Source organism: Perca flavescens, chromosome 1 (assembly GCF_004354835.1).
Source record: "Perca flavescens isolate YP-PL-M2 chromosome 1, PFLA_1.0, whole genome shotgun sequence".
Lineage (NCBI taxonomy): Eukaryota > Metazoa > Chordata > Actinopteri > Perciformes > Percidae > Perca > Perca flavescens.
Window position 1 is genome coordinate 9,219,948 of NC_041331.1, and position 26,309 is coordinate 9,246,256.

General features: G+C 40.9%; 2 protein-coding genes across 3 annotated transcripts in view; both read right to left on the reverse strand.

Annotated features, from left to right (window-relative positions):
- Window positions 1–1,034: 1,034 nt before the first annotated feature.
- On the reverse strand, window positions 1,035–9,665 carry selenos (selenoprotein S). Its single transcript, XM_028586819.1, has 6 exons — window positions 9,414–9,665; window positions 6,843–6,974; window positions 4,879–4,985; window positions 4,624–4,713; window positions 3,949–4,021; window positions 1,035–1,653 (listed from the first exon to the last, which is right to left on the reverse strand). The coding sequence occupies exons 1-6, from the start codon at window positions 9,514–9,516 to the stop codon at window positions 1,574–1,576; spliced, it is 585 nt and encodes a 194-aa protein (XP_028442620.1). The 5' UTR covers window positions 9,517–9,665; the 3' UTR covers window positions 1,035–1,573.
- A 3,695-nt stretch (window positions 9,666–13,360) lies between these two features.
- Window positions 13,361–26,309, reverse strand: part of snrpa1 (small nuclear ribonucleoprotein polypeptide A') — a 24,828-nt gene continuing 11,879 nt past the window's right edge. For both annotated transcript variants that reach the window (XM_028580286.1, XM_028580294.1), the window contains 7 exons: window positions 23,504–23,582; window positions 22,453–22,499; window positions 19,708–19,810; window positions 19,346–19,425; window positions 18,792–18,867; window positions 14,050–14,143; window positions 13,361–13,654 (listed from right to left, as the gene is read on the reverse strand). In XM_028580286.1, the coding sequence (XP_028436087.1) occupies window positions 13,497–13,654; window positions 14,050–14,143; window positions 18,792–18,867; window positions 19,346–19,425; window positions 19,708–19,810; window positions 22,453–22,499; window positions 23,504–23,582 (637 nt within the window). In that variant the 3' untranslated portion in view covers window positions 13,361–13,496. The remainder of the gene's footprint in view (window positions 13,655–14,049; window positions 14,144–18,791; window positions 18,868–19,345; window positions 19,426–19,707; window positions 19,811–22,452; window positions 22,500–23,503; window positions 23,583–26,309) is intronic.

A 26,309-nucleotide genomic window follows, 5' to 3' on the forward strand; every position in this document is an offset into this window, starting at 1 on the left:
ACAAGTTAAGCAATTAGAAATTGTTCATTTTAAAATAAACAGCGTAAATCTCATCACCAAAATTGACTTGGAAAAGAGGACTCTTCACAAGAATACAAAGGGAAGGGACCAAGAACAAATTGAATTGACATTTTCTTAAAATTAGCTTTAAAAACTACATAACAGTTTCACTTATTTTATTTTATAAAATAGTTCCAAACCTGCTCTTTAAAAATACTGTCATGTCTGATCAGAGCTAACAACAAGACTCATTACAGTGTATTGGTATTTAGCAAATAATATTGGATTGCAAGAAGGTGCTAAGGACAAGTGTGCCTAATGGGTACACTATGTAATTATATTATGTAATTTACTGGGTAGTTAATAGTTAACCTGTTTTATACTACTAAGTTCATCCAAAATATTTTAAAATAATTTCTATTCAGCATGAGAACCATATATGTATATATAAAACAACCTTGTTCTGTGGGGCAGAACTGTAAAGGTAAATTATGGAAGTTTTGACTAATTTATTGGAATTTATGTATCACCAGTTACATTTAAAAACATATTTTTTTATTTTTACTTAACTAAACTTGAACCTGTGTATAGCTCCCCAAAACAAAACAAGATTGTTTGCGCAAAATTAAAGGAGATGCAGGGTTTATGAGAGGATCGCAAAGTGTACAGGCCACAAAGACTATAAAGCAACTGGGACTCTCAGAGAAGGTGAATTATCACCATCACCTGTTGTGCAGCAGCTGATGAATTGTGGGTTATACTGGAAAGAGAATCAGGCTTAATGTACGTACATCAAGTGTGTGTCGGCATTTATCAGAGATGGGTCTCACTTATCGGTTTGCTTGCTGGCACATGCATTTAAAGTTTGGTGATATGTTATTTATTATTTAACCTTTATCTAACCAGTTGAGGCCCACTGATATTAAAAACCTCTTTACCAAGGGAGCAGCAGGTGATATCAGTGAGACTTCCTGGATAAATGTTTATAGCATTGTGCATCTGCAGGTGCTTGTGGATTCCCAGCTGGACAAATACCCAGTGACCAAATCTTTATTGCATAAAAACAGACATACCCTCCTTACATTTTGTTCAAAATGTTAATTAACCATATGCCCACCAGCCTCAGCTGCTGTAGTAATATCAAGTCTAAAGCTATGGTGGTACACAAAAAAGAGAAGAAAAAAAAAAAAAAACACACCGACTGTGAAATTCATCAGCCAAACCTAATGGTTACATACCGTTTACAGGAATGGCGTCATTACAAGCTTTCAATTCCAAAATGCATTTGTCCCTTTGCAGTATGATTCATTATTATCACAGTATATTTGATGCTTAATAAGGCAGAGAATTTAGAGAGTGAATAAACAAGCAGAAAGGATAGCAGGTATATGCTACCAACGATGCTAACTGATCAACACCCCCTCAAAGTATGGAGCAGGTTAAAAAAAAATAAAAATTTGTCTAAAAGCATGGGTTTGGTGCTATTGTCAGCTTGGTTCAGTCAGTCAGCGTGCCCATCAGGATGTCAGAGGTCAAAGGTCATACAGACCAATTTCTCTGACCTTCTTTAACCTCATCCACCAGATGACGGTCCTCTCCTGCCAGGTCTCCAGGAGCAGGAGCCTCCTCCCTGTCCAGTCAGGGGATTGTAGTCTGAAACACACAAGATCAGAATGCTCACTGCTGACCCATCCAACACGGAGATGCAGACTGAGCAAATATCTCCGCCATGGAAATGCGTCTGCGCATAAAAGATTGTTTTACTTGTGAAATCATGAATACAGTGAGCTATAAATGCAGACGTGCGTTTTTGCAGGAGAAGCACTGCTTTTTAAAGTGGGTCTATCCCCTGAGTCGGGTGTTTACTGGTGGCACAGAGCATCAGAGGTACTGCTGTGGTCAGAGGTGAAATAGGCTTGAAACTTTTTACCAGATTGAGAAGTGAAACACTTTATTCAGCCTGGTCTGATCAAAAATGGCAAAGTAGAGGTGACAGGAAATAACTGGGGAAGGAGAACAGTAGAAGAGGAACCACAGTGTAAATGGGTGGAAGCAATCAGAGGTGTCAAGTAACGAAGTACAAATACTTCGTTACCTTACTTAAGTAGAAATGTTGGTATCTATACTTTACTGGAGTAATTATTTTACAGCATACTTTTTACTTCTACTCGTTACATTTTCACACAATTATCTGTACTTTCTACTCCCTACATTTTAAAAATAGCCTCGTTACTCATATTTCAGTTCGGCTTGTTTTCATTCCGGCTCGTCAAAAAGAAAACACACACAAAAACCCTATCCAATTCGCTCCATCCGGAGAGAGTGAATTTGATTGTGGTTGGATGAGAAGTATAAACATAGCTATTCCGACACCCTATTGGTTTGTACGCGATCCATAACACCTGTACAGACCCGGTGGTAATACGCCACCGGTGCCTTAACGACCGTTATCTACCGGACCGAATAGCAACACGGATTTCGGTGCCTTAGGTGCCTCGCGCGATGCTCCTCCAAACGGACGTTAGAGGGAACTGAACATCGCCGCACGGGACGCTAGTCAACACTACAGTTGGAAGCAGGTTAGCCTAGCGTTAGCTAGAAGATGGAGTAAACATGATAAAATGCTGAGAGCTAAACGGTGTAAAAGTGTGTCTATATTTCACTGGAGAGGAGTCTAACACCAGACTGTAGCTGCCGTTGTCTGAAAAACACAGAAGAGATGTAGCCTACGTGTCACTTTTTTCACCCCTTCTGAGTTTGCAGGTATGATTTTAATATACTGTAACATTATTATAGTCATATGATTTTGTCCCCGCGTTTTAGAGTTAAGCTGTTGTCCTTAATGGCATTTCCCCCCCCTACATCAGGGGTCTTGAACGTTTTTTAAGCCAAGGACCCCTTAACTTAAAGTGAGATGTAGCAGGGACCACCTACATATTGTATGAAATTAAGTTGCATATTAAACTGGGCCTACAATAACTGTTAGGGTAACCTAAAGCCTTCTTACATACCTTTTCATAAGCTATTAAAATATTAATTGTTGGCATGATTTTATAAATCATATTTTAATGTTACATACTGTATGTGACATACTGTATGTGGCACAGTAAATCTAGGATTAACTGTATCTGTGGGCTGATATCTTAGGGACTACCTTACCTATAGGCCAGTAAGCTTATCATCAGTGGGAATTTATGTTTGCTAATAATATGTTGGAATTATGTTAAGGCATTTTATTTTTATTTTTTTTAAAGACTCAAAAATGTACAATAATTTGGAGGCCCCCCTGCAATGACTCTTAAGACCCCCTGTTGAAGATCTCTGCCTTACATTACTTTTACTTTTATACTTTAAGTAGTTTTGAAACCAGTACTTTTACACTTTTACTTAAGTAAAAAGCTTGAGTTGATACTTCAACTTCTACAAAAGTCTTTTCAAACCCTAGTATCTATACTTCTACTTGAGTAATGAATGTGAATACTTTTGACACCTCTGGAAGCAATACCACCCCAAGAATAATGTGTCTAACATACACTTGTGGCAAATGGTGTGTCACAGTGTTTTAATTGTGACCTGCCAAGAGACTGTAGATAAAAATGAGCTTCAAGCCATCTATACATCTCATGGTAACATTTAACAGTGCCTGATATTCATTCTTTAAAGTTTGTTTGTGTGTTTGTTTGTGTAATTATGTGCAATACTCGCCATCCCGCACTGAAATTCAGGCTCTGTTTACGTTTAATATTATACATGGTCTCTTACAAATAAAATAAAGTACAATACATTAAGTGTAAGTACATTACAATTCTAGGTACGTTGTGTAGATAAAAGGACATGTCAGGTATTAAAAAAATAAATAAAAAAAACAGGAGGAATCCATCATAGTGTCTATTTAAAGCTGCAGTGTGTGCCGACTGTGCTCCAGCTCCTGTACTGTGAAGTACATACCTGCACCGCGAAGTGGCTTCTTGTCTGCCTTTGGTTTCAGCACTGTTGTTGATGAGCTGGCCTCTCCAGTGGCCTGCAGTGATAAGGATTGATCAGACACTACAGTGAGGGACTCAGACCATGACCACACGTATCTGTGTAAATGAGTTAGTCATGGTTAACAGCCTTTACAACCTTTGATCAAATCACTGTTTAAAACAGAGACTATGTCGGTGATAACAGTTGTGTGATCAATAATACAAAAACACACAGTGATCTTAAAGAGTCAGAGGAGACCAAATGCTCTTAAACCTGCTGACACCAAACAGAGTAACGTTATTGTACCAGTAGATCAGTTTGAAGTACTTCAGGGAGTAATGGGACAATACAGAGCAGCCACAGGGATCACCTCCAACTCCTCAGCAAGCTTACCAACTGCTGATGTGTGACAAACTACTAAATGGTCTCTGTATCATGACAAACTGAAATGTGAGCTAATGGTATCATTACATCCCTGGCAGTAAAAGAGAGGAAAAGATTTATTTTTTTATTTTTGGTATTTTGTGTTAATTTATAGAAAATTATTTGAAATAAATCCTGTTCAATACGATTTGAAATGTTAAATCAAATTTTAAAATGTGTCCACAGTAGATTAAGGAACTGTAGAAAAAGACAGTTCCAGGTGATTAAACTCACCTGAGAAGGTTGTGCAGTTCCTTTGTAACGCTTTCCCTCTTGCATACACTCCCATATCTCTATTTTCTGCTTCCTCTTCTCTTCTTCTTGCTGTTCACAAAATACATCACATATTCAGTTTAGGTCTGACATTATGGGCAAGCCATCGGTCAGTGTAACGCTTATCAGTTCAATTTTCTAAGCACAAACGGACATTTGGAAAAACAGAAAAACCGCCATCATCTTTCTTTTAAACATGTCATTTCACTACTGCACCTGTTTCTGTTTCGCTCTGAAGATGCTAGCTTTGGCATCAAGCTCCTCTTGCATCTTTCTCCGAGCTGCTTCCATGGCTTCTTGTTTTCTTGCCACTAACACGGCATCTTAATGAAGAAAAGAAAAACTGACATTTAGCCCTTCACTAATAAAAAGTGAATCACAATGACAAAACTCTTAGCTGATAGCTAATAGACAATCTAGCATTGAGTTAATCAGGTTATTGATTGTGGCCCGTGGAATGTTGGTCCACTCTTCAATGGCTGTGCGAAGTTGCTGGATATTGGCAGGACCTGGAACACGCTGTAGTATACGTCGATCCAGAGCATCCCAAACATGCTCAGTGGGTGACATGTCTGGTCAGTATGCTGGCCATGCAAGAACTTGGATGTTTTCAGCTTCCAGGAATTGTGTACAGATACTTGCAACATGGGGCAGTGCATTATCATGCGGTGATGGTCATGGATGAATGGCACAACAATGGGGCCCAGGATCTCGTCATGGTATCTGTGCATTCAAAATGCAATCAATAAAATGCACCCTTGTTCATTGTCAATAACGTACGCCTGCCCATACCATAACCTCACCACCAACATTGGCCACTCGATCCACAACGTTGACATCAGCAAACCGCTCACCCACACAACGCCATACACGCTGTCTGCCATCTGCCCTGTACAGTGTAAACTGGGATTTATCCGTGAAGAGAACACCTCTCCAAAGTGCCAGACGCCATTGAATGTGAGCATTTGCGCACTCAAGTTGGTTACGATGACAAACTGCAGTCAGGTCGAGACCCCGATGAGGACGACGAGCATGCAGATGAGCTTCCCTGAGACGGTTTCTGACAGTTTGTGCAGAAATTCTTTGGTTATGCAAACCGATTGTTGCAGCAGCTGTCCGGGTGGCTGGTCTTAGACGATCTTGGGGGTGAAGATGCTGGATGTGGAGGTCCTGGGTTGGTGTGGTTACACGTGGTCTGCGGTTGTGAGGCCGGATGGATGTACTGCCAAATTTTCTGAAACCCCTTTGGAGACAGCTTACGGTAGAGAAATGAACATTCAATTCACGGGCAACAGCATATTCCAATATAGTGTAGTAATATCATATTTAATCATTAGTAGCCTATAATATTACTGGTGAAATGGAATTGAACCTATAATGTATTTCATTTAGGTGCAATACTGCGGGCGAAAAAGTAGGCCTACTAATCCCATTCTGAGGTTGCACCATCATTAACAAAATTATAATTCATAATCTTTTATTTCAAAGGGTTTGGGGAGTCACTCTTCTGACGGCGCTTTGCTATACAGTGGCTTTACTGAAATGCTCTGCATCACCAATGTTGTAAAGAAAACTGCCATTTGCAAAGAAAAACGTAATGTGACACAAATAATCTGCAGGGATGTAGAGCATGACCATGATGGGTGATGTTAGTGATATGAGGACGGATAAGGTTATGTAGGCTAGACGATAAAAAAAAAAAAAAACGATACTGCTCAAATAGAAAGTTATCTGGAAATTAAAATGCGTCGGGGCCTCAATATCATCTCCCGACATACTCTATGTTTAAAACCCTGCGAAGTAATACAGCTTCTTCATCGACTGGATCGTCAAAAGGAAATGCCAGGTTTTGAGAAAAAAAACATTTTATAGTCTGCCTAACATGGTAACCATGTTATGTTTTGTTTTTTTATTCATGCAGATAACAAACGTTAAAATGCGCTAAAATGTGCCTGATACAGACTGAATGAGGAAGGAGACTGAGAGAAACTTGAGGTTTATTGAAGAAAACCTGCTCCCGATCATGTTAGGTTCACAGGCTCAGTTACCATAGTAACTGACTCTGAGGTTGAGTTACCTCTCTTTCTGAAACAGAAAACCCAGAGTTTCCCTCATCTCAGGGTTAACAAACTCAGAGTTTTCATTAAACCTGCTTTCTGAAACGGACCCCTGGTGCTGACCTTGCGGTGTGTGGGGGGGCGAGCTGCGAGAGCTCTGGCTGGATCTCCTCTTGCTCAGGTGCTGGATGACCAGGTAGACCAGAACAGTCACAACCAGCAGGTACAATCCATACTGGGACAGAAGCTCTCCTACTGTGGGGGGCAAACACATCATGCATCTTCTTTTAAAACAACTTTATTTGACAGATGCCAGATGAAAAAAAAAAAAAAAAAAGATAGATTTACAATTAAGTTTTAATAACGATTAATAATGATCACGTTAATAAAAAGAATATGCGATGACAAAAAAATATTGGGTAAATATGAGTAACTGAGATAACAGTTTTTGAACTTAATAAAACCAGCTCCTTACATGGATTAATATATTTGGTCTGATATTCATGATTGGTTATCATTAAAAATTGATAACATACTGTCATTTACTACAATATAATTTAATTTATAGACAAGTTGGATGCAAACATTTAAACAGGTCATTATTTTGGGTAAATATCATATTCATACCTATAAAGAGGAAAGGTTGTACTCCCTCTTTCACTGTGTTCATTTGTAATTTTGCTTACTACTTTAAATCACTGAAATGTATGGTAAATATGAATAGAAAATCTCAATCTCTGCGTTCCAGAAACAATTTTTAGCCCGTAAGTTACGACTTCAAATCACGTCTCACGATATGGTAGCGTTCCAGGCAAAGTCACGAGCTGGCTAGCTAAACATTGTGCCGTTGGTAGGGGTATATGTCAGGTTATGCTACCTTAACGTTGACATTAGCTAGCGGCTACCTAATGTTGACGTTAGCTAGCGCTAGCTGATACTAGCGATTTTTAGTTGGCGACATATTTGGGGCTTCATTTAATAAACATAACCTGTAGTAGTACACAATCGTATATGTATTGCTTTGATTACAATGTGCGGAATAACTTTATGTTGCCTATTTATGTATATTTATTTCTATTTTTCTCTTATTACTATTAATCACCGGCGTCTGTACAGCATCAACAGGTGTCGCCATTGTTGTGTATGTGTGTGTGTGTGTGTGTGTGACGTCAAAAACTGTAACTGGGAGTACAACGTTCTGGTACGAGTTCACGGGTAGCAAGTTACGGTTTGACTGCCGTTCCAGGGCACTTTCACGGGTAGAAGGTTGTGAAAACACGGGTTACGATTTGCCTGGAACGAAGCAATCCTTGTGTCGCTTGTCTTGCCCTTCTGTGCTCTTTGTCTGCCTGAATGTTTCTCTTTTTTTTTGTTTGGTTGACATAAACTCAAACTTTTGTCTCTTGATTGTCAGTATAATTTACTATACATGCTTTATTATAATTTTATAATAAAGCATTATTTACACAATTGTAGATTCAGTTCCATCCTTCATCTTTGTATATTTACAAAGTAAAGTTTGTAAGTTTGTTTTCTTCCGGAGAGGGTCACGTGATTCGGGCGTGACAAATTAGATAAGGGCACGTCGTGACTTATACAAACGTCGTTTCGACAGATCTCCGTTTCTGCCGTACTTATAATAGGCTCGTTCGAGATGAACTGCGCCTCGCCTGTAAAGTAGACGAGAGCAGGCGGCAGCACCCGGGGGCGGTGACAAAAGTCCGCTCTCAAGTCGGACATTTTTCCAGCTGATTCCAGCAGCCTTCAGGCTGAACAGGAAGTGACACAAACACTGTGGTCCGATTCCGATTTAATAAAATGTTATCAGACCCATATCAGTTCCTACACAGTCTCCAGTTGATTTTATTATGACAGAGTAGCTGTCAAAATTCTCTACATGCGATCTGTTGCTGATTTTAATTACCAACAGACTGTAGATGATCCATAACCTGAACAGATTTAGTCTCTCTGACTTCTAAACGTAACTATCGGCCTCACAACAGGTGTTCTGTACAGAATAAGCCTTTAAATCAGACAAATAGCAGTTAAAATCCCTCCGATTAAAAATCAATAAAAAAGTTTATATAAAACGTCATCATGTTGAGTCGATTCTGAACCAATCAGCTGTTCGATCAGTTGAGAGGCCGGCGTTTCCCAGCATGCAGTGGGTCCACCTGCGTCCGCCTGGCTCTTGCAGTTGGTGAAAAGCAACTGCGCTACCTGCGTCTCAGAACTGCGGCCGCCTTGGTCTCGTGAGATTATCGTTGCCCACGTGTGCATGACGTCAGAGCAAATCGGGATCAAGTCGGACACAAATCTAACCGGCATGCATTGGGCGGCGATCGCCGGTGATCGATTCTGCGCAGATCTGGCTCATCTCGAACGAGCCTAATAACACGTCATGGTTTCAGTTCAGACAAACGCAACCCCGGAGTTTACATAAGTAAAACTGGGTCAGCAGCTTTTTCAAATGTCATGTTGCTCACAGTACCGAGTAGCCTATCGTATGTTGGCAAATGACGTGTTGGTTTTAGACTCCAAATAACGTGAACATCTGATGTAACGTTATTTCAAAACAAACCGTGCTAACTACGAAGCACGGTTATTGTTACTCAAGACAGTATTTATGTTAGTTAAATCAGAAGTAACGTATCCTACATTAAATGAATTGGTCTCGTTATCATGCCACATTACCAGTTAGGCTTATGGAACTCAGATCCTGGTTTTTGAGGGGTGCCTTCTCCACCTGGTAGGGCGAGCCATCGTCATTGACATCTGTAATCTCCACATCATCCATATCAGACTAAAATAAAAGCCGTCCGTTTAGGGCACGAAAACGTATCTCCCGTGTGGCGTTGCAAACCTTAGCTCCTTCCCATGTCAACCATATTTGTTAGAACCATAGACAGTATATGGTTAGAACTGGCTGCTTCTTTTGATTTTATAGCGGATTGCGACAGTTACTGCGCATATACCGCCACCCACTGTACCGGAGTATGTAATGAGATTTTCCCTGGATTACTTTAGATCGTAAGGTAAATGAATAAAAATCGCATACCTTTAATAATAATTAAGCAAGTAACATCTTAATACTCATGCATATTGCCATCTCCATCAAATATTCCACAACCGGTTTTCTGGGTGTCCTGTACCCCATCTCCTCCTGTTGCTCCCAGAATACCAGCAAGATCCCATTCCTGACTATTTGAGCTAGATATGTAATGATTTTACGTTGTGTGTCATCATGGAAAAACGTGGTCCTGGAGGGACCTTCGGGACTACCACAGAGGCGGCTTTGAGTACTTGTAAGGTGCGGCCAGACTTGGTCACAACCGTGCAAGATGCAGTCACGAAACTTCAGGTCTGGGGTCTCATTTATAAACGTGGCGTACGCACAAAACGGGGCTGAAAATGTGCGTACGCCACTTCCCACGCAAAGGTTGTGATTTATAAAAAAACAAAACTTTACGGGAGAATTTGCGGTCCTCCACGCAAACTCTGACCCATGCGTACGCACAATTTGGGGACAAAACAGGAATTGGCGACGCAGATGGTGAGGTGGTGAACTGAAGTCAAAATCCAGCAGTGTTATTTGTGCTTGTACTGAGTGATAATTGTTCCATAAACACCTCCCAACTCAAATCTTAAATCAAGCCGTCACTTTGGCCCTCATTTATCAAAAGTGCGTACACCAAATTTCCAGCGTACACCCAAAACAACGGTGACGGTTTGAGATTTATCAATATGGACGTTGGCGTACGGCACGCTCAAATCCTACGCCAGCTCAGGAGGTGGTGTACATGTACGCACGTTTTGAGTTAGTGCGGAAATGCGCAGAAAAACCATTCCTAACACCACAAAACGCACTGACAAACTAAAAGAAGACTTCTATGCGCCGGTATGTAACATTGTTTTAGCCTGGAGGGGTTCTGTACAACATCTCGCAGGAAAACACGGTGCCATAAATGTAGCGATGGAGCCAGATGACCCGATGCCCGGAGAGCAGTGTCCAGAAAAGCTCCAACTGGGGGCTATATGAAGGAGACAGCTATCATTCCTATATAGGTAGCCTATAGTGTTATGTTTGGCAATGATATTCAATACAGGAAACATGACGATGCACAACATTTTTATTTAGTCTTCAGGTTTTTGTTTCTCTTTCAAGTGAACGATTTATTTCTGCCATTGACCAAATTATTTTGGCTTGTTTTTCCAGCCCCTATGCTGTCAGGAGACAGGGTCCAGCACGGGGGGCGGAGGACAAGCGCTCTCTCTCAGCTGTTGCCTCGTTCCGACTCATGAAAAAAAAAAAAAAAAAAGACACTGCATAAACTCTGCTACCGTGTGTTTATTTAAATATAAGTACACCTACATATATAGGCTTAAGAGATTGCAATAGAAGCCGTTATATTACTATTAGGACTATAGAAAAATGTGTTGATGTATAAATAAAATAGGCTAAACTTCAGCTGGAGTCCGATTTACCACGGCAACACTGTTGACCGCATCAGTGATCTCCTTCCATGCCGCATTCTTTCTACAGCCTTTAATAACAGTTTTCAGGCTGCCAAATAGTACACACTTTAATGCAAATGAACCGGAGATATCAGGGTTTCAATCATAGGTTTCAATCTCCACCTCTGAAAAGTTCCGCTTCTCAGCCGGATTACGTCTCGCCAGGTCATAAATTGTAGGGGCGAGGCCTCAAAACCCAGAATATATTGGGGCGTGATATTTAAATGTCGATCGTTTCCAGCCGCCGCATTTATCAATGTACGGCCACTTACGCTCGGATTGGTAGGATACTTTTCATGAATCCCACGTGAAGCCTGTCGTAAGATGATTTCTGCACTCATATCTGCGCTGGTTTCTACGTTAGGTTGATAAATGAGGGCCATTGACTCCAAAACTTGCGTACACGAGTTCAGACCAGACGTGAGATTTTATCGCAGCCTACGCTCACGTTCAAATTGATAAATGCCGAGCTTTGCGTAGGAATCGTCGTACGCCCGTCCTACGCCTGTTTTTGGTCGTACGCACGTTTCATAAATGAGGGCCAATGTCCTCATTATCAGTCCAAACTTTAATACTGTTCATAACAAAACCTGCATGAAGAAAAGTGTGTTTGCCTATTTCACTTTATTTCGTCTTCAAATTGTATCTCGGGGTGGGGGATACCACTAGTTGATGCTGTGATTTTAGCAAGGTGTTAACAATCACAAAATACTGCGGTGAACCCGTGTGTAATGCTGCATGATGGCACTGCTGGCCCTGCAGGAGGACTGGAATGGAAGAATCATGAGAGAAAGAGACTTCAGGGACCATGACGATGACTAATGGCTAATATGCCGATTTAAATTCGCTAATATAGCTGTAATAGTAATATAGCTGCGCTCTTGGATCTATGTACTGAATTGGGTCCAGTAGAGAGGGTAAGGCACCGGAACCGTGCAATCCCGGTCCAAATACAGGTCCTCGCCACTCTGGGTGAAACCGGCTGTTTCCAGAGGGAAATGTCAGACAGCTAAGTGTTTTTTAAAATAATTATATATAATCTTCAACTTCATCACTAAGGCTTGTTTGGATATAGTTCTGTTACATCTTATTATATACGTCTGGTATATCGAAGCTGTCCCCGAGTACCGTAATGCCTGCTGTTTTGGAAGATTTTATTAATAATGGTAGTCTATAGATGCGGTTTCCCTACACTGTGCGACAACAGGCCGATATTATAATTCAATTGGCAGCAATTCCCGAGGTCTGAGAGTTTTTTTGTTTGTTTTTCTCCGCCAGTCGTCATGATTCGGCGTAACGAAAGAACTGCAAGCGTCATTAACATACTGATCAGCATTCACGAGGTGCTTTACATTGACTATTTATGGTTAAAAATGGACGTGTACAGGGAGGGATAAGAGGCTGATCCACGTACGCACGCTTGTAGTCAATCTGTGATTTATAAAGGGAACATTGCTTACAGGTGTGCGTACACACGGCTTTTTTTGGGCTTTTGGGCGCACGTACACTTATAGTAAGGATCCTACGCACAGTTTTATAAATGAGACCCCCTGGTGTTTGAAAATCAAACTAGAGACCAGAGAATCAACTCTGAAAACTGGTGTGGTCTGAGCAAGGGCACTGGCTGGAAGTAAGGGGTGTGGGATTCGGAAGTAGGGAAGGGGGCCCCACTCCTTACGTTCTTTTGCCCAATTTGAGTGAATTGACGTGTGTTTGGATGGCCATTGGGTGTTTGAGTGGAAGAACATTGTTTTTCATTCATGAAATTCTTTTAATTTATAGTTTACCGTTACTGCTCAGTGCTACGGTGTTAGCTCGCTGGATAAGTCTGTCACTGTGCAGTGGCTCACTAGTTTTTCTGCTCAGTGGATGCATGCTCATTAAAGATTACTCTTTTGTAAAATCTAGTGTTCTATGAAGTATGCCCTGTAATAGTTACTAAAAGTAATGAGGTCCTAGCCTTTATAATTTAGATTGTTTCCACTTTTTAATCCATCTCTTGGGACTCTGACAACTGTATGGAAGTGTGATACCCTTCTAAAACATAGGACATTAACAAGCAGACCATATAGGTGGACTTCAATTAGCTGAGAATGCCAACTGCTTAAAGAAATTGGTCCCTCACAGCAATATAAGAAATCAGTTTAATGTATGTCGTTATACAAAATAAAACAGCCCTGGTAGATGTATGTCCAACACAAGAAATCTACACACACAAAATACAAAAAAAAAAAAAAAAAAAAACAACTTATTTGCAGGAACTCAGGAGCCATTAACTTGTGGCTCTTCATCCATGTCTTCTTCATCCTCCTCCTGGTCACCCTCATTCATCTCTTCTCCAGGACCTCCACCCATATGTGACTCCATCTGTGCAGTGTTGTCCTCTTCCTCTTCTTCCTCCTCTACCATATCAGCTGGACCTGATTGTACAAATGACCAAATGCAATGTCATTGACAAAAATAAATACATTAAAAAATATATATATATTTTTTTTTAGAAATGAACATTTTATTTATTTATTTCTAAAAGAAGGCCCAGTCATTTTCTATAACAGCTGCTAGAGTAGTTTTTTGGAGAAAAAAAGGCACAGAGGACAATGAGATATCAGGCTTTGGGTAACCATTCACATTTAGAAACTTCTACTGTGATTGGCTCGCAATATTGCTGCCTCAGTACAGTTCTGTCACAAGGCAATGTGAGGCATTCTGGCCAAATGTCTTAATGCAAATCAAAAATGATTCATCAGCCTCAACAAATCAATTTAATCAACCAAGTTTGACTATATTAATCAAGTAGTATTTTGTCAGCACTGACCTTGTCTCAGATCTCGTCCTGGGATCTGACCAGCCTGCAGCATCCCTTTCAACCTCTCCACCTCTGCCAACGATGAAGCATTAGCAATAGCATTCTGAAATGCAAACACAAAATCTCAGCTAACATGGTCTGCCGAATTATTGAAGATTTTCAGAGATCAATTTTCATTCAGCAGGCTAAAGATCTGAATTTTAATACATCAGTGGTGCTTCATCTCCAAGTGGTTGCATTAACATTACTTCGAGTTGATTATATCACAGCATATGCCGATAGGAACATGCTTCAAAAGGCACATTTTAACCAACATATTAGGAATGAAAAATGACAAATTTTCAAGTTATGCATAAGTGTGCATTCTTGAAAATTAATAATGGTAGTTTGACCAAAACATGCATTCAGTCAAGGTTCCCCACAGGCTTTTTCTTTCAACCACATCTCAATTTTATTCAATTATCTCAATTAATCCACTTTCCTGTCGTTAAGCAGATCACGGACATCTGATTGAGTCTAGACTTTACGGCACTGTAGTTAAGTGAAAGTAGGTCAAGTTGTTATTTACTGCCCCTACCAGCGCCAGCATTTAATACTGTGTTTACAGAGGGCATTTAAATGTATGTCAGATTGTTTCTATGTTAATTTTTAGACCATAGTAGTAGAAACAAATATTTATGATTTATGTAAACCCCCCCCCCGACAACGACAATATCATCGTCCATCACGACGTTTTACTGTAAACATCGTCAACTGCCAATTTAGGGGACATCGCCCAACTCTAGCTGCCACTACTATTTTAGTGATTTATAAGCAACCTGTTTCTTGCAGATTGTCACATTACTGAGAATACAGCTAGTAGAAGGTAATATATAAAGTCAAAGTTAACTGACAGCTGTAGGGCAGCTAACATTATCTTTAGCTGTCTCCATGAAGCTCCCAGCTAAGCTCCTATAACTCGCGACGCAGTTAGGAAACCAGAACGAGCTCACTATTGATAACATAAGCATTTTGGGTTAACGTTCCTTGGTAAGTAATGTTAGCTCACAATGCCTTGTGTTTCTCACTCCCGTTATTAGTTATTGTTCAGACACGTGAGGGAGATTAGCTAACGTTAGCCAACCTGTTTATAAAATAAAAAAACAATAAAAAAATAAAACTAAAACTGCAAGCAGTTATGATGGGGCCCAAGCCTCCGATGCCAGTCCTCCCCGCAACCCCAGGGAAGTGCAGCACTCGCCCCCGATGACCCGGGGAGCACGCCAAAGCGGGACCCAAAGAGTTACGTGGGGAGGCAAACGTTGGTGAATATTGAGAGGTGTAATCCGCAAGGTGTGCGGTAGCCTGGTCCTACCAGACTCTCGTACATTTCATTTGTACAGAGAGTCTGGTCTCTCTCCATTGACAGGCGTTAACTTCCTTGAAGGCTACTCTGTTGAAGTTTAAAACTATTGGATCTGCCCAGAGCCACTCTGGATCTGCCATAACCAATGGCTAACGTTTGGTCGTGACGTATGTCATGCGCATGTCAAGGCTATCATGTAAGGCTATTAGCAATCGCACCTACGTTAGCCAACTCCTTCACCACTAATAGACCGAGCTGGAAAATCAAACTTTTCCCGAAGCCCGTGTGGAGGAGGGCCACAACATCATGGCCACCAACAAAACTCAGCAAAGATTGTTCCTTCCTCTGGCTTTGACTTCTGGATATTCAGCAGCATTGCCACAACGGACCGAATGGCTTCACTCGCATCTTTCTCCGCCGCAACTCTAGTGCACAGCCTCAACGTCATCATTTTCAGCCACTCCCTCTGTTTGCTGATTGGACCGCCAAAAACTTTGGTAGAAAAAACCCAAGACTATACCGCAAACCCAGACGGAGTACTGAAGCGAAATGAAAATTGAGCGGAAGTACGTAGGAGGGCAGAGCCAGGCTAGGTCTGCGGTACTCTGCCGTTGCAAATATCCCATTAACATTGACTGAGTAGAAGGGCAAAGACTGGTCTATGTTAGATACAGCGGGCCCTAATGGCCGATCTTCGCCAAATTTGGTACATAGCCTCAGAGTGACATGCCGAACGAGCATCACATCTACAGTCCTACATATTTGGAGTCATCCAGTGCAAAAATAAACATTTCTTGTTAGCTTTAGCTCCAAAAGACCCTAAGTTTCTACTATTTATAATTATAAAGTTATGAATCAGAAGTGCCGTTTGGCATTGTATACAACATGCTCGACCGCAGAAGGGGTTAAAAGGCCCAAACAAAAGTTTTGTGTTGATTGCAGTTACTGTGGCAGAGATATTGCAATTGCAAATTTCCCATTTAAATGCATTGAGTTATTGGCCAAAACAAATAAAAATTTATTATAGCGCCCCCTTATGGCCGATCTTTGCCAAATTTGGTACAGAGCCTCCGAGCAGCATGCCTCCGAGCATCACAACTTTTGTGTTGATAGCATTTACGGTGGCAGAGATATTGCAATTGCAAATTTCTCATTTAAATGCATTGAGTTAATAGCTGAAACAAATAAACGTTTCTTATAGCGCCCCCTAAAGGCCGATATTCGCCAAATTTGGTACAGAGCATCGTAGAGGGATGATGAATAAGGATCTCAAGTTCTTTTCTGATAACATTTAATTTGGCCGAGATATCATATGATATGTATGTAGTAGCTAGCTAGGAAAATGTGTTTGGTCGTCAAATGCCCATACTTTAACGTAGCAAGATTCTTTGAGTAACTTTTGGTCAGGTCCATCTGGAGATGCTATCTACCAGGTTTCGTGCAGATCTGTCGCAAGGCCTAGGACGAGTTCAAAAAAAACTTGGTTTTGGGCATTGCGCGATATTGCTAAAAACTTTTGAGCGGAAATGGGCGTGGCCTATATCATGTGATTCAGTTGGATTCAAGGAAGACGTGGATTAAGGTTTTCTAATATGCGATGTGTAATGTGGGAGTTAAGGCAAAAAAACATTATAGCGCCACCTAGTGGTCCACATGTGTAATTTTTGGTAGGTGTGGTCCATGACCCATTGTCTATCTACCCTGTAAATTTAAAGTTGTTCACATTAGTGTAAGTAGTAAATTTAGACTTGGGTCCCATAGGCCACGCCCACTTTGACCCCTCAGTACCCCACTCTAGGGTTGGCCTCAGGAGTGCCCCTAGATGGTAACCATCAAATTTTGTAAAAATCGGATGAGCCGTTCATGAGATAAACTTTTTGTACTTGTAGCACCCCCTAGTGACCAATTTTAAAAACGCGTGAGGGACCTTCAGAGGGTCATGGCAAACAAGAATCTAAAGTTTGGCGTTGATGGCATTTATTTTGGCCGAGATATGGCAAAGTTGGTGTTTTCATTGTTAGCTACACAAATTTGTTTGTGCGTAATATGTGCAATTTTTATCCTATCAAAATTCTTTTTATTAACTTTTTGTCAGGCCCATCTGAAGATTCTACTTGCCAGATAAATCCCGATTTATTCACACAAAAGTCTAGGCGGAAATGGGCGTGGCATATAAACACGTGATTCAGTTGGATCCAGGGAACGTGTAGATGTATGGTTTTTGAATGTCCGGTGTACTGTGTGGGAGTTATAGGGCCGTTTTTCCTGCTATAGCGCCACCTAGTGGTGGAAGTGGGTCAATTGTTGCGCCTGAGGTCCTTGTGGAGTTTCGGACCAGTCCTGAAAATGGCAACCCCCCCACCAAATATGGCTTAGGCTGTAGTCGGAGTTTTAGGCGGAGAAGAAAAATGATGATGATGATGATGACAAAAACAATAGGGTTCCACAGCCCTGCTGTGCGAATGGTATAGCTCAGCTACTGCCGGTTCTTACAGACTCGGGCTTGGACCCCTAAAAAAAAATAAAAATCACATTCGAATAGTAATGATTTCTTTTACTATTCGAATTATATGCGACTTTCGGAATTCGTTCCAACAGCTCAAACTGTTTATACAGGAATCTCTCTTATAGTATGCAACATGTGTACAGACTGCTGAAAAACTTGAAAGTTGGATGTTTTTCTAAAATAATCACAGGACAGAAATCCCATACCGGGCAGGTATGGGCGTCACTGCACCCAAAACACCACCACGGCGAATATCAGCCTGCACGCAAGTGTTTCAGTTTAAAAGGTCCAATATTATGCTCATTTTCAGGTTCCAACTTGTATTTTGTGTTTATAATAATAGGACATTTTACAATGCTTTAATGTTAACAAAACAATTATTCTCGCTGAAATTAAACAAGCGCACAACGATAATTAAAATATTTTTCTTTTCTTTTTGGGGGGGGGGGTGTCGTCAGGATTTCAGATCAGATCATAATTTAATCCAATCAATATCCTGTGAGATCATTTGGAAATACCAGCCCTAGGTGATTGTAACCTGTTTCTTGTCAAGAATGCTCCTTGGCTGTCTGAACACCAACCAAAACCACTCACAGCATCCACTGAGAAGAGGTCAAAGGTCATCAAGGAGGAGTCAGGGACGATCAGAGAAGGAGGACATTCACATATGAATCCAGAGACCATATTTGAACAGAGACAGGGGTTACCACGTCCCATCATATACAACCACCAAGTTCATATAGTAAACCCCACCCTCTGAGAAACGGAAAGATAGGGACTGAACCTTAAAATGTATCTATTCAGGTTTAGTTTTCTGTTAAATTCCAAACATCCCATTTTGAATGATGAGATGGAAATTACAAGCTCAGCGCTCAAACATAAACACAAAACAAAGTGAACCTTGATGGCTTCCACGTCTGCTTGAGACGGCCCGGTCCTCTTTTTCTCAAGCTGTGCTGCCACTCCAGGAGTGAATCTGAAAGGAACACACCTCATTAAGACAACATGGACACGCATGCGCTTCTCTGACCTCTCAACCAATGTAGTCAATCTCTTGTATAGCATCTGTTCTTGAGTCACATAAACTGATACATTGTCCAGAGACAGCAGTCCTGAGAAACACTGTGGTGAAAGTTTCTGACTTTGGGTTTAAACAGTACAGTTAAGGCCCATTTAGCTTTTGATGCAGATCCCAGAATTTTTAATGGATTGTCTTGCATTGTGAAAAACTGAAATCATTTTAAATGTTTCAACCTTGAGGAATTTTGTCATAGATGACTGCACATTGCGAAAAAGGAAAAACAGGGTTGTCTATCACCGTATTTGATGTAAACAGATAAACTGTATGGCTAGTGGGGACAGTTGGGTGTATTTTTTTTACGTTGTTTAATCCTGTGTCAGCCAGGATCCAGTGATTCTGAGGAGCTGCTGTCTAACATGGACTTTCATCTTACGTTTTTGTTCGCTTGGCAATATCCTTTGCAAGCTGAGCACCTCGTTTGCCCTTGAACATTTTCTCTGCTTCCTGGCGTTCCTATGACGATATCACACAGTTAAAGTGAAACCCATATCAAGTACAAACTGAGCTTTCATCCAAGGGGGGGAAGGGGGGTTAACAGGACATCAACTCCGGTTTAGACAAGTTTAACACATTGTTAACATCCGTACTACTGTTTCTTTGATTACCAATAAGTATGATCCATGACTCACAGCTCATCCCGGGCCTTGAAATACTATACAGATTTACTGAAGACGTTCTCACATTTAATTGGGACTTTCAAAAATTGGAACAATATACCTGCTGCCTTGCACTTACCTTGAGCTTTACCTTCTGGAAGTCAAGCACACGGATCTGTGGGATTTTGTTGATGACATAGAGCCTGTAATGCTTCTTGTTTGTCACTGGATTCCTTAACAAGCTGGAGATTCAGTGATTATTACAAACATGCATGATTATAATTCCGCAGTGCAAACAAATTACCTTTGAGTAGGGCTGTAACGATACACCAAACCCACAGGGGTGTTGGAAGGAAAAAAAAAGATTGAGAAGAAAAAAAATATTTTTATTAAATAATATTTGAAAAACCTGTATAAACTGAACACCAAAGAACAATATTACAGCTGCAAGTAGCGTTGGATGGGCACGCGCGCAGAGGCGCGCATCGGGGTTACTGGTGGACGCCGCTCGTTGCGACCGTGCATTTGCGTGGCCCTCAGACACATCACTCATCACCAATGAAAAGGGAACTCCCTGTTGAGTTCAATGATACCTCACACAAGACTCTTCATCATACAGTTCATTAGTTGTGAAAGGGGGCGTGGCCAAATCATAGGGGGCAGGCCAAACCATCACCAATGAAGAAGGAACTCTCTGCTGAGTTCAATAGCCACTTTCCGACCAAGTAGTTACAATAACGTAGTTATAGGAAAAGTCCACTTCTAAGCAGATCTACTAAGTACTCTCCCCCAAAACCTTTTTCCATTTGCATTCGCACTGGCCAAGTGGCCATAGGAGGGGTAAGAACAGGGCTCCAGACTAACTTTTTTCACTAGGAGCACAGTGGCCCCCAATTGAAACTTTTAGGGGCACAACCAGAAAATTTAGGGGCACACACCCTAAGTCAACTGTCAAATGCTAACCAAATATTCACATTTCTACCACTGTATTACTAATAAATACTTTGATAATAGATGCAGAAATTACAATGTGCTGTTTCAAATTCAGTGTAACTTTTGAAGATTCAACATAGAAGGCACCATTGCGGTCATGACAGTAAACAAAATATTTAATTACAATGAATTCAACTTAAAATTAAACTTTGTTTTGTTTGTTTAAATTGTTTAGGCTACTACCCTTAGGATTGGGTACCTTTCGCATCTGAACCAATATCGGTACAGATACCTGAAATTCTGTTCCCGTATCCAACAGTACTTTTTTCGGTACTTTCCCTCTGTGATTACAAAACAATTATTTCAGTTGTAAAAATAATTCCAAACCTATTTATCCTATGTACTTAGAACCTTGTTTTTTTATTAGAATATATTACACTCTAAAGAAATTAAACAAAAATAAAAATCCTACAACCTATTAAATTGAATAATTATTCATTTCTTACTCACTAACTTTTATTCTTGCATTTGTATATTAGATCTTAGCCTGTTTTATTTTCATCATGACCGTTTTGTATTGCTCTTTAATGTTTCATGTAAAGCACTCTGAATTGCCTTGTTGCTGAAAGGTGCTGTAGAAATAAAGTTGCCTTGCCTTCATACCTCAGCCGGTCAGTCAGTCATCCTGTCTGCATGAAGTTTTTAAAAACTGTAACCATACTTGCAACCGCTTTCTCTGCATCGCCGTGACTTCAACAAAACTGCAGAGCCGACGTAGGCTTAATTTGCATCGTCTGCAGCTCTGCGTGTGTGCGACTGTGTGTGTCAGAGCTCTGCTCTCTGTCAACTTTCAGAGAGGACAGATAAGCTTGCGCTTACGCGCTCAGGTACCAACATTTCGACATTAACGTGTAAAAAAGGGGAGCAAATTTACTGGTCGCAAAATGCGACCATTTGTCGCAGTCTAGTGCCCTGGGTAAGGGAGTGATGCAAGCACAGCAACGGACTATCTATAGCGTTAAAATCCGAAAACACACACCTACACACCCACACCTTAAAGTGAAAAAAAATCCTTAGCCTGAAACTTTTTAAAAAGGGGCCTCGAGCTTACAGCGGGGTCTTTGAACACGACTGGCAGAGTGACAAGATAGCAGCCGGGGCAGGCGCTGGCTGGCTGTCTCAATTGGGCATCAATTTTCGCAAGACTGCCTATATATTCGAAATCTAAACAGTTCATTTCTCGCCAAAAATGTTGTCAGAAGTGAATTTAGTGATGAATAAGATGGCAAAAATTGTTAAAATTGTCCCGTTGTCAGTCTGTCTGTACCGGAAAACCGAACCTCGTTGACCTAGGTTCCTATGTGGAAAAGGGAACAGCGAAAAGACCCTGCCCTGAAGTACAAGCTGAAAGAGTTACAGGAACTGTGGCCAGAGGAACTTAAAAATCCCCAAATTGGTCAAAAATCCCTCCGGTTTTGGGGGAAGAGTAGTTCGCAGATCTGCTTAGAAGTGGACTTTTCCTATAACTACGTTCCTGTAACTAGTTGGTCGGAAAGCACCTACAATCGGTAAAAGGCTGAGCTAGCGAGTGTTAGCTAGCAAGCTATCAGTCAGAGCTCAGTTTAAGAAGTGGCAGCCAGTTTCTTCAGCATTGCTCGCGACACGAGATGGATGAGACAAGTGAGCGGAGCTCACGCTAAGTTTGTCTTGCCAATAGGTTGTAATTTGTTCGGAATTGTGAGGAAGACCCTTCCATCCATGGGGAGACCACTTTACACCTATTTAACAAACGGACTACTTATTAGCCAAGGTCGATAACTCTGGGAGTTGGAAGGGGTGTGTCGCGATTCTGCCTTCTCACACCGTGACACAGATTCGTGGAACTGAGTGTTGCGATTTTGGTTTCATATTGCATATCGTTACAGCCCCATCTTTGAGTGTTGATTCGTACCTGAGAAGAGTCAATGTCTTCACTGAGGCCAGTGGGTCCAAGTCACCCTACACATGAAGAGAATAATGGTTCAGAAACACACACTATGGTTAAGTGTTTGATTATATACCACCACCTGAGGTCAGAGTAAACCTATTCAAAAGGGGGATGAGTAAAATTAACATGAGCAACAAAATACAGTGAAATACCAGAGAAGTTGAACACCTGTGAAATTTAAAGCTTTAGTGCGTAACTTTATGATATTAATGAACGTCCGTTGCATTCAAGCCATAGCCAAATGAGTTGCTACAAAGCTAATTAAGACTATCAGCTCCACACAACACTGTATTTCTCAGTATGGCTATGTTCACAAGATTGTGTTGTCCGGTGACTTTCCCGCGCAGAAACTTGAGTGAAGATAATTACCTCTTCTGAAGAGTCCAGGTTTTTTAAACCCGCCCCATTTTTTGAGGCATTTCAGCCACGGCATGCAAGCCTACAGTTAGCCAACCTGGCCTGCTTGAGGCACTCAATTGAATTGAACGCGCAAAGCATTTGGCTAGGAGGGGCAGGTGGGCGGAGGGTTAAATGCAGCGCTCTGATTGGCCGAAAGCTTTTCACTCCACTTACACGCTGTGGCTCAGCGGCAGAATCAATGCCATAGATGTAGATTGCATAGAAACTGAAACCGCCGAAATGCGAGATGCAGCAAAATGCGTACCTAGAGAGCAGCGAATCGTATAAGCGTACTTAAAAGGTCAAAATGCGTGCCAAGTACGAAAAATGCATACATGTTGGCAGGTTTGTAGTACATGTAGTTTCTAATAATCAATTCATCGTGGACAAAACTCCAAAATGATAATCGATTTCAATCAACAAAAATTATAATAATCTTTACAGAGGTAAGAATTATGTAAAGTTATAATTGTTTTGCGCAAGACTGTAGAAGAATATCTATTTCTCTGGTATTTCAACAAAACAGTAAACTTTGTCTTTACCAGTTTGATCATATAAACATCTCTAACATGTTCAGATGGTTCTATTGTACTTACTGCTGCTAAAATGTACTCACCAGCTCCTGAATGTTGTTGCTTGTGAGAACCAGTTCTGTCAGACTCTGCAGAGATTGCTCCAGGTTTTCACCTATGCGACTGGAGAAACATTTCATGAAGTTACAAGCATGCAGCCATATTCTGGCTGGCCAAGCATACGGAGACCAATTTAAACAAAGGCAGTACTTCATTAAGACAGTCTGACATCATCAACGGTAGTTTGTACCATCTCACAAAGAGCAACTATTATCTACTTGTATATTACCCAGTGTCAGCAGAGTGTGCTTCTTGAGGAGACTCAAATAAAGCATTAAATGCAGGTACGGTTGGGTACCGTTCACATTTGAACAGATGCCAGTCACTGGAATTCAGTACTTTCTCTCTGTTATAACTTACATTTAATTTCAGTTGCCCAAAACACATTGACTTTGAACATTTTATAAAATGTATAATTACTAAATAACCAGCTTTTCAAAATGACAGTTGTAATGTCCAATTTTAAGCTCATTAAACTATTGCTATAACAGTTTTACTGGCATTGCTCCCATTATCCTCTGTGACATGCTCTCTTCCACTTCGCCTGACAACTCTTCTCCAAAACAAACAGTGCTGAGATAACAGAGCCCATAGCTTCACTCACTCAAGCACATAGTATGCGTGAAATAAAAACAGGACACGTAATTTCACTGTGTGTAGTTTTAACTACGCTAACTAACTGTGTGTTGTGAACTGCGTGTAGTGATTAAAAAAGAAAAAAGAAAAAGACAACAGCTGTGTCTCAAACACCGAGCAACAGCCGGGACGTTGAGTCCACTCACCCTCTCTGCCCGGGCATGCCCAGCTGCCCACACATTTGTTGACAAACTCCGACGCGCATGCAACGGTGAAATGGCGATTTATCCCTTTAAATGTGAATAAACGACAGTTACACCCACCGCCAGCAAATGCTCTGTTGGGATTAACTTGTTTCCTACAGACTGTGTTGATGCGACTTGTACATTACAGCCACTCTAACAGGACCGAGTAACGCGTGTTATTAAGGCGCCCGCCTAAACTGCAAAGTGTTGCGGGAAACCCTGGACTCAATGTTGTTTTTGCAATATCCAGTGTTCGTCAAATTCAAGCACTTTTCAAGCACTTTCAAGGTCCATTTTAAAGCTTTTTCCAGGCACCTTACACCACCGTAAAAAATATACCAATACATAGACAAAATTATTATTTAGTGTTTTTATCACATTAAAAGACATAATACTATAAACAGCCAAAATTGTGTTTCGTAATAGCAGAAGGATCAGATATTTAAGCAAAACAAAACGTATCACTGTCTAAGCTATCTAATCTGCCTGAGTCAATGTAAAAACACTTACCCCAAACAAAATCACTGGACAGGTTCACTTCACTAACCCTGAATTATCACCTTCTCTTGATGGTTCCTAACATAACATACAGTAAGACAGCTATGGAGAGGAGCACTGAGTGGGAGGATCTGAGCCAAATGACATGCAGCTGGGTCATTGTGTGTCAAAATCCAGGAAAAAAGGTGGTGCGCCCTTTAGATTTTGCTCCAAGTTTATGCTACCCTTAATGTCCTTTCACACTTTCTTTTCCAAATCTAGGGCATGCCATACAAACTTGTAATGGTTCAGTCATTTGTCTTCCAACCTACAAAGTTTGGGCTGCCTATGAATTAATGTCCAAATATTGCTTCCCAGATAATGTTTAAAGGAATTTCAAGGGCTAAAAATATGAAGACCTAGGATTTGAACAGAAATATTTTACAGGCCTTGGTTTTGGGACACATTCTTGATATAGACAAGGTTTGAACTAAATCTGAGACAGTGCAACAACAACAACCTGTAATTCCATTTTAACCCAGAAGACACAGGCACCTGCCTGATAAATAAAAAGCCTATATTAATTGAAAAAAGAAATGTACTTCATTGCCAAGACATACATTTATCTACTGGAATAGAGCAGTGCAAATAGTGCATAAGGACACTAGTTATTGTGATGTAACTTTGGCTATGTTCACTGCATATTCCACAAATGAACGTGCCATAACGGACATGCAGTACCAACATTATCACACCAAGTACTCTCAGTCACTTAGCTAGCTAGCCTGCGAATTCCTAGCTAGAAGTTACTAGCGTAAACAAATAGGCGCTAACGTATACAGTAGGCTACTTCAGTTGGCTTACTTGAAACTTACTTCATGTGACTCGAGAGCGCAGACTCGCCCATTGTGAAAAGCTGCACGTCTTTTTTGCAGACTTTACAAGAGGCAACTCATAGGGTTTGTCCCCATTTAATCCATAATAATTTTTCATCTTCCAATCCAGCCAACGTTCATTGACACGACAACCTGTCGGCAGCGTTATTACGAATCCCACTATGGCCACGCCAAGACCCGCCCTTCAATACCATTTATTGGCTCCATGATGCTTACGCAAGGTAGCGTAACTGTGACCAATCAGCTATCCTAACCTTAACCACTCGAGATGAAATGCCTAACCCCAAGCAATCAAGCTGCTTCTTAGGACGGGTCTTGGCGTGGCGGCAGATCACAGTCACACATGCACAAGCGAGCAGGTTTAATTTTAGGCTCTCCAACATTTTATTTCTCCATTTAATAAACGTTTCAGTAAGTTATGTACTTGTTGTGAAAGAAATACAGTTACAATTTCAAGCATTTTACCCAAAATTCAAGCACTTTTCAAACCTTAAAAACACAACATCAAAATTCAAGCATTTCAAGCACCCGTACGAACCCTGAATATCACATTGTGCAATATCAATATCGAAAATGTCCCGAAGAGCATGAGATAT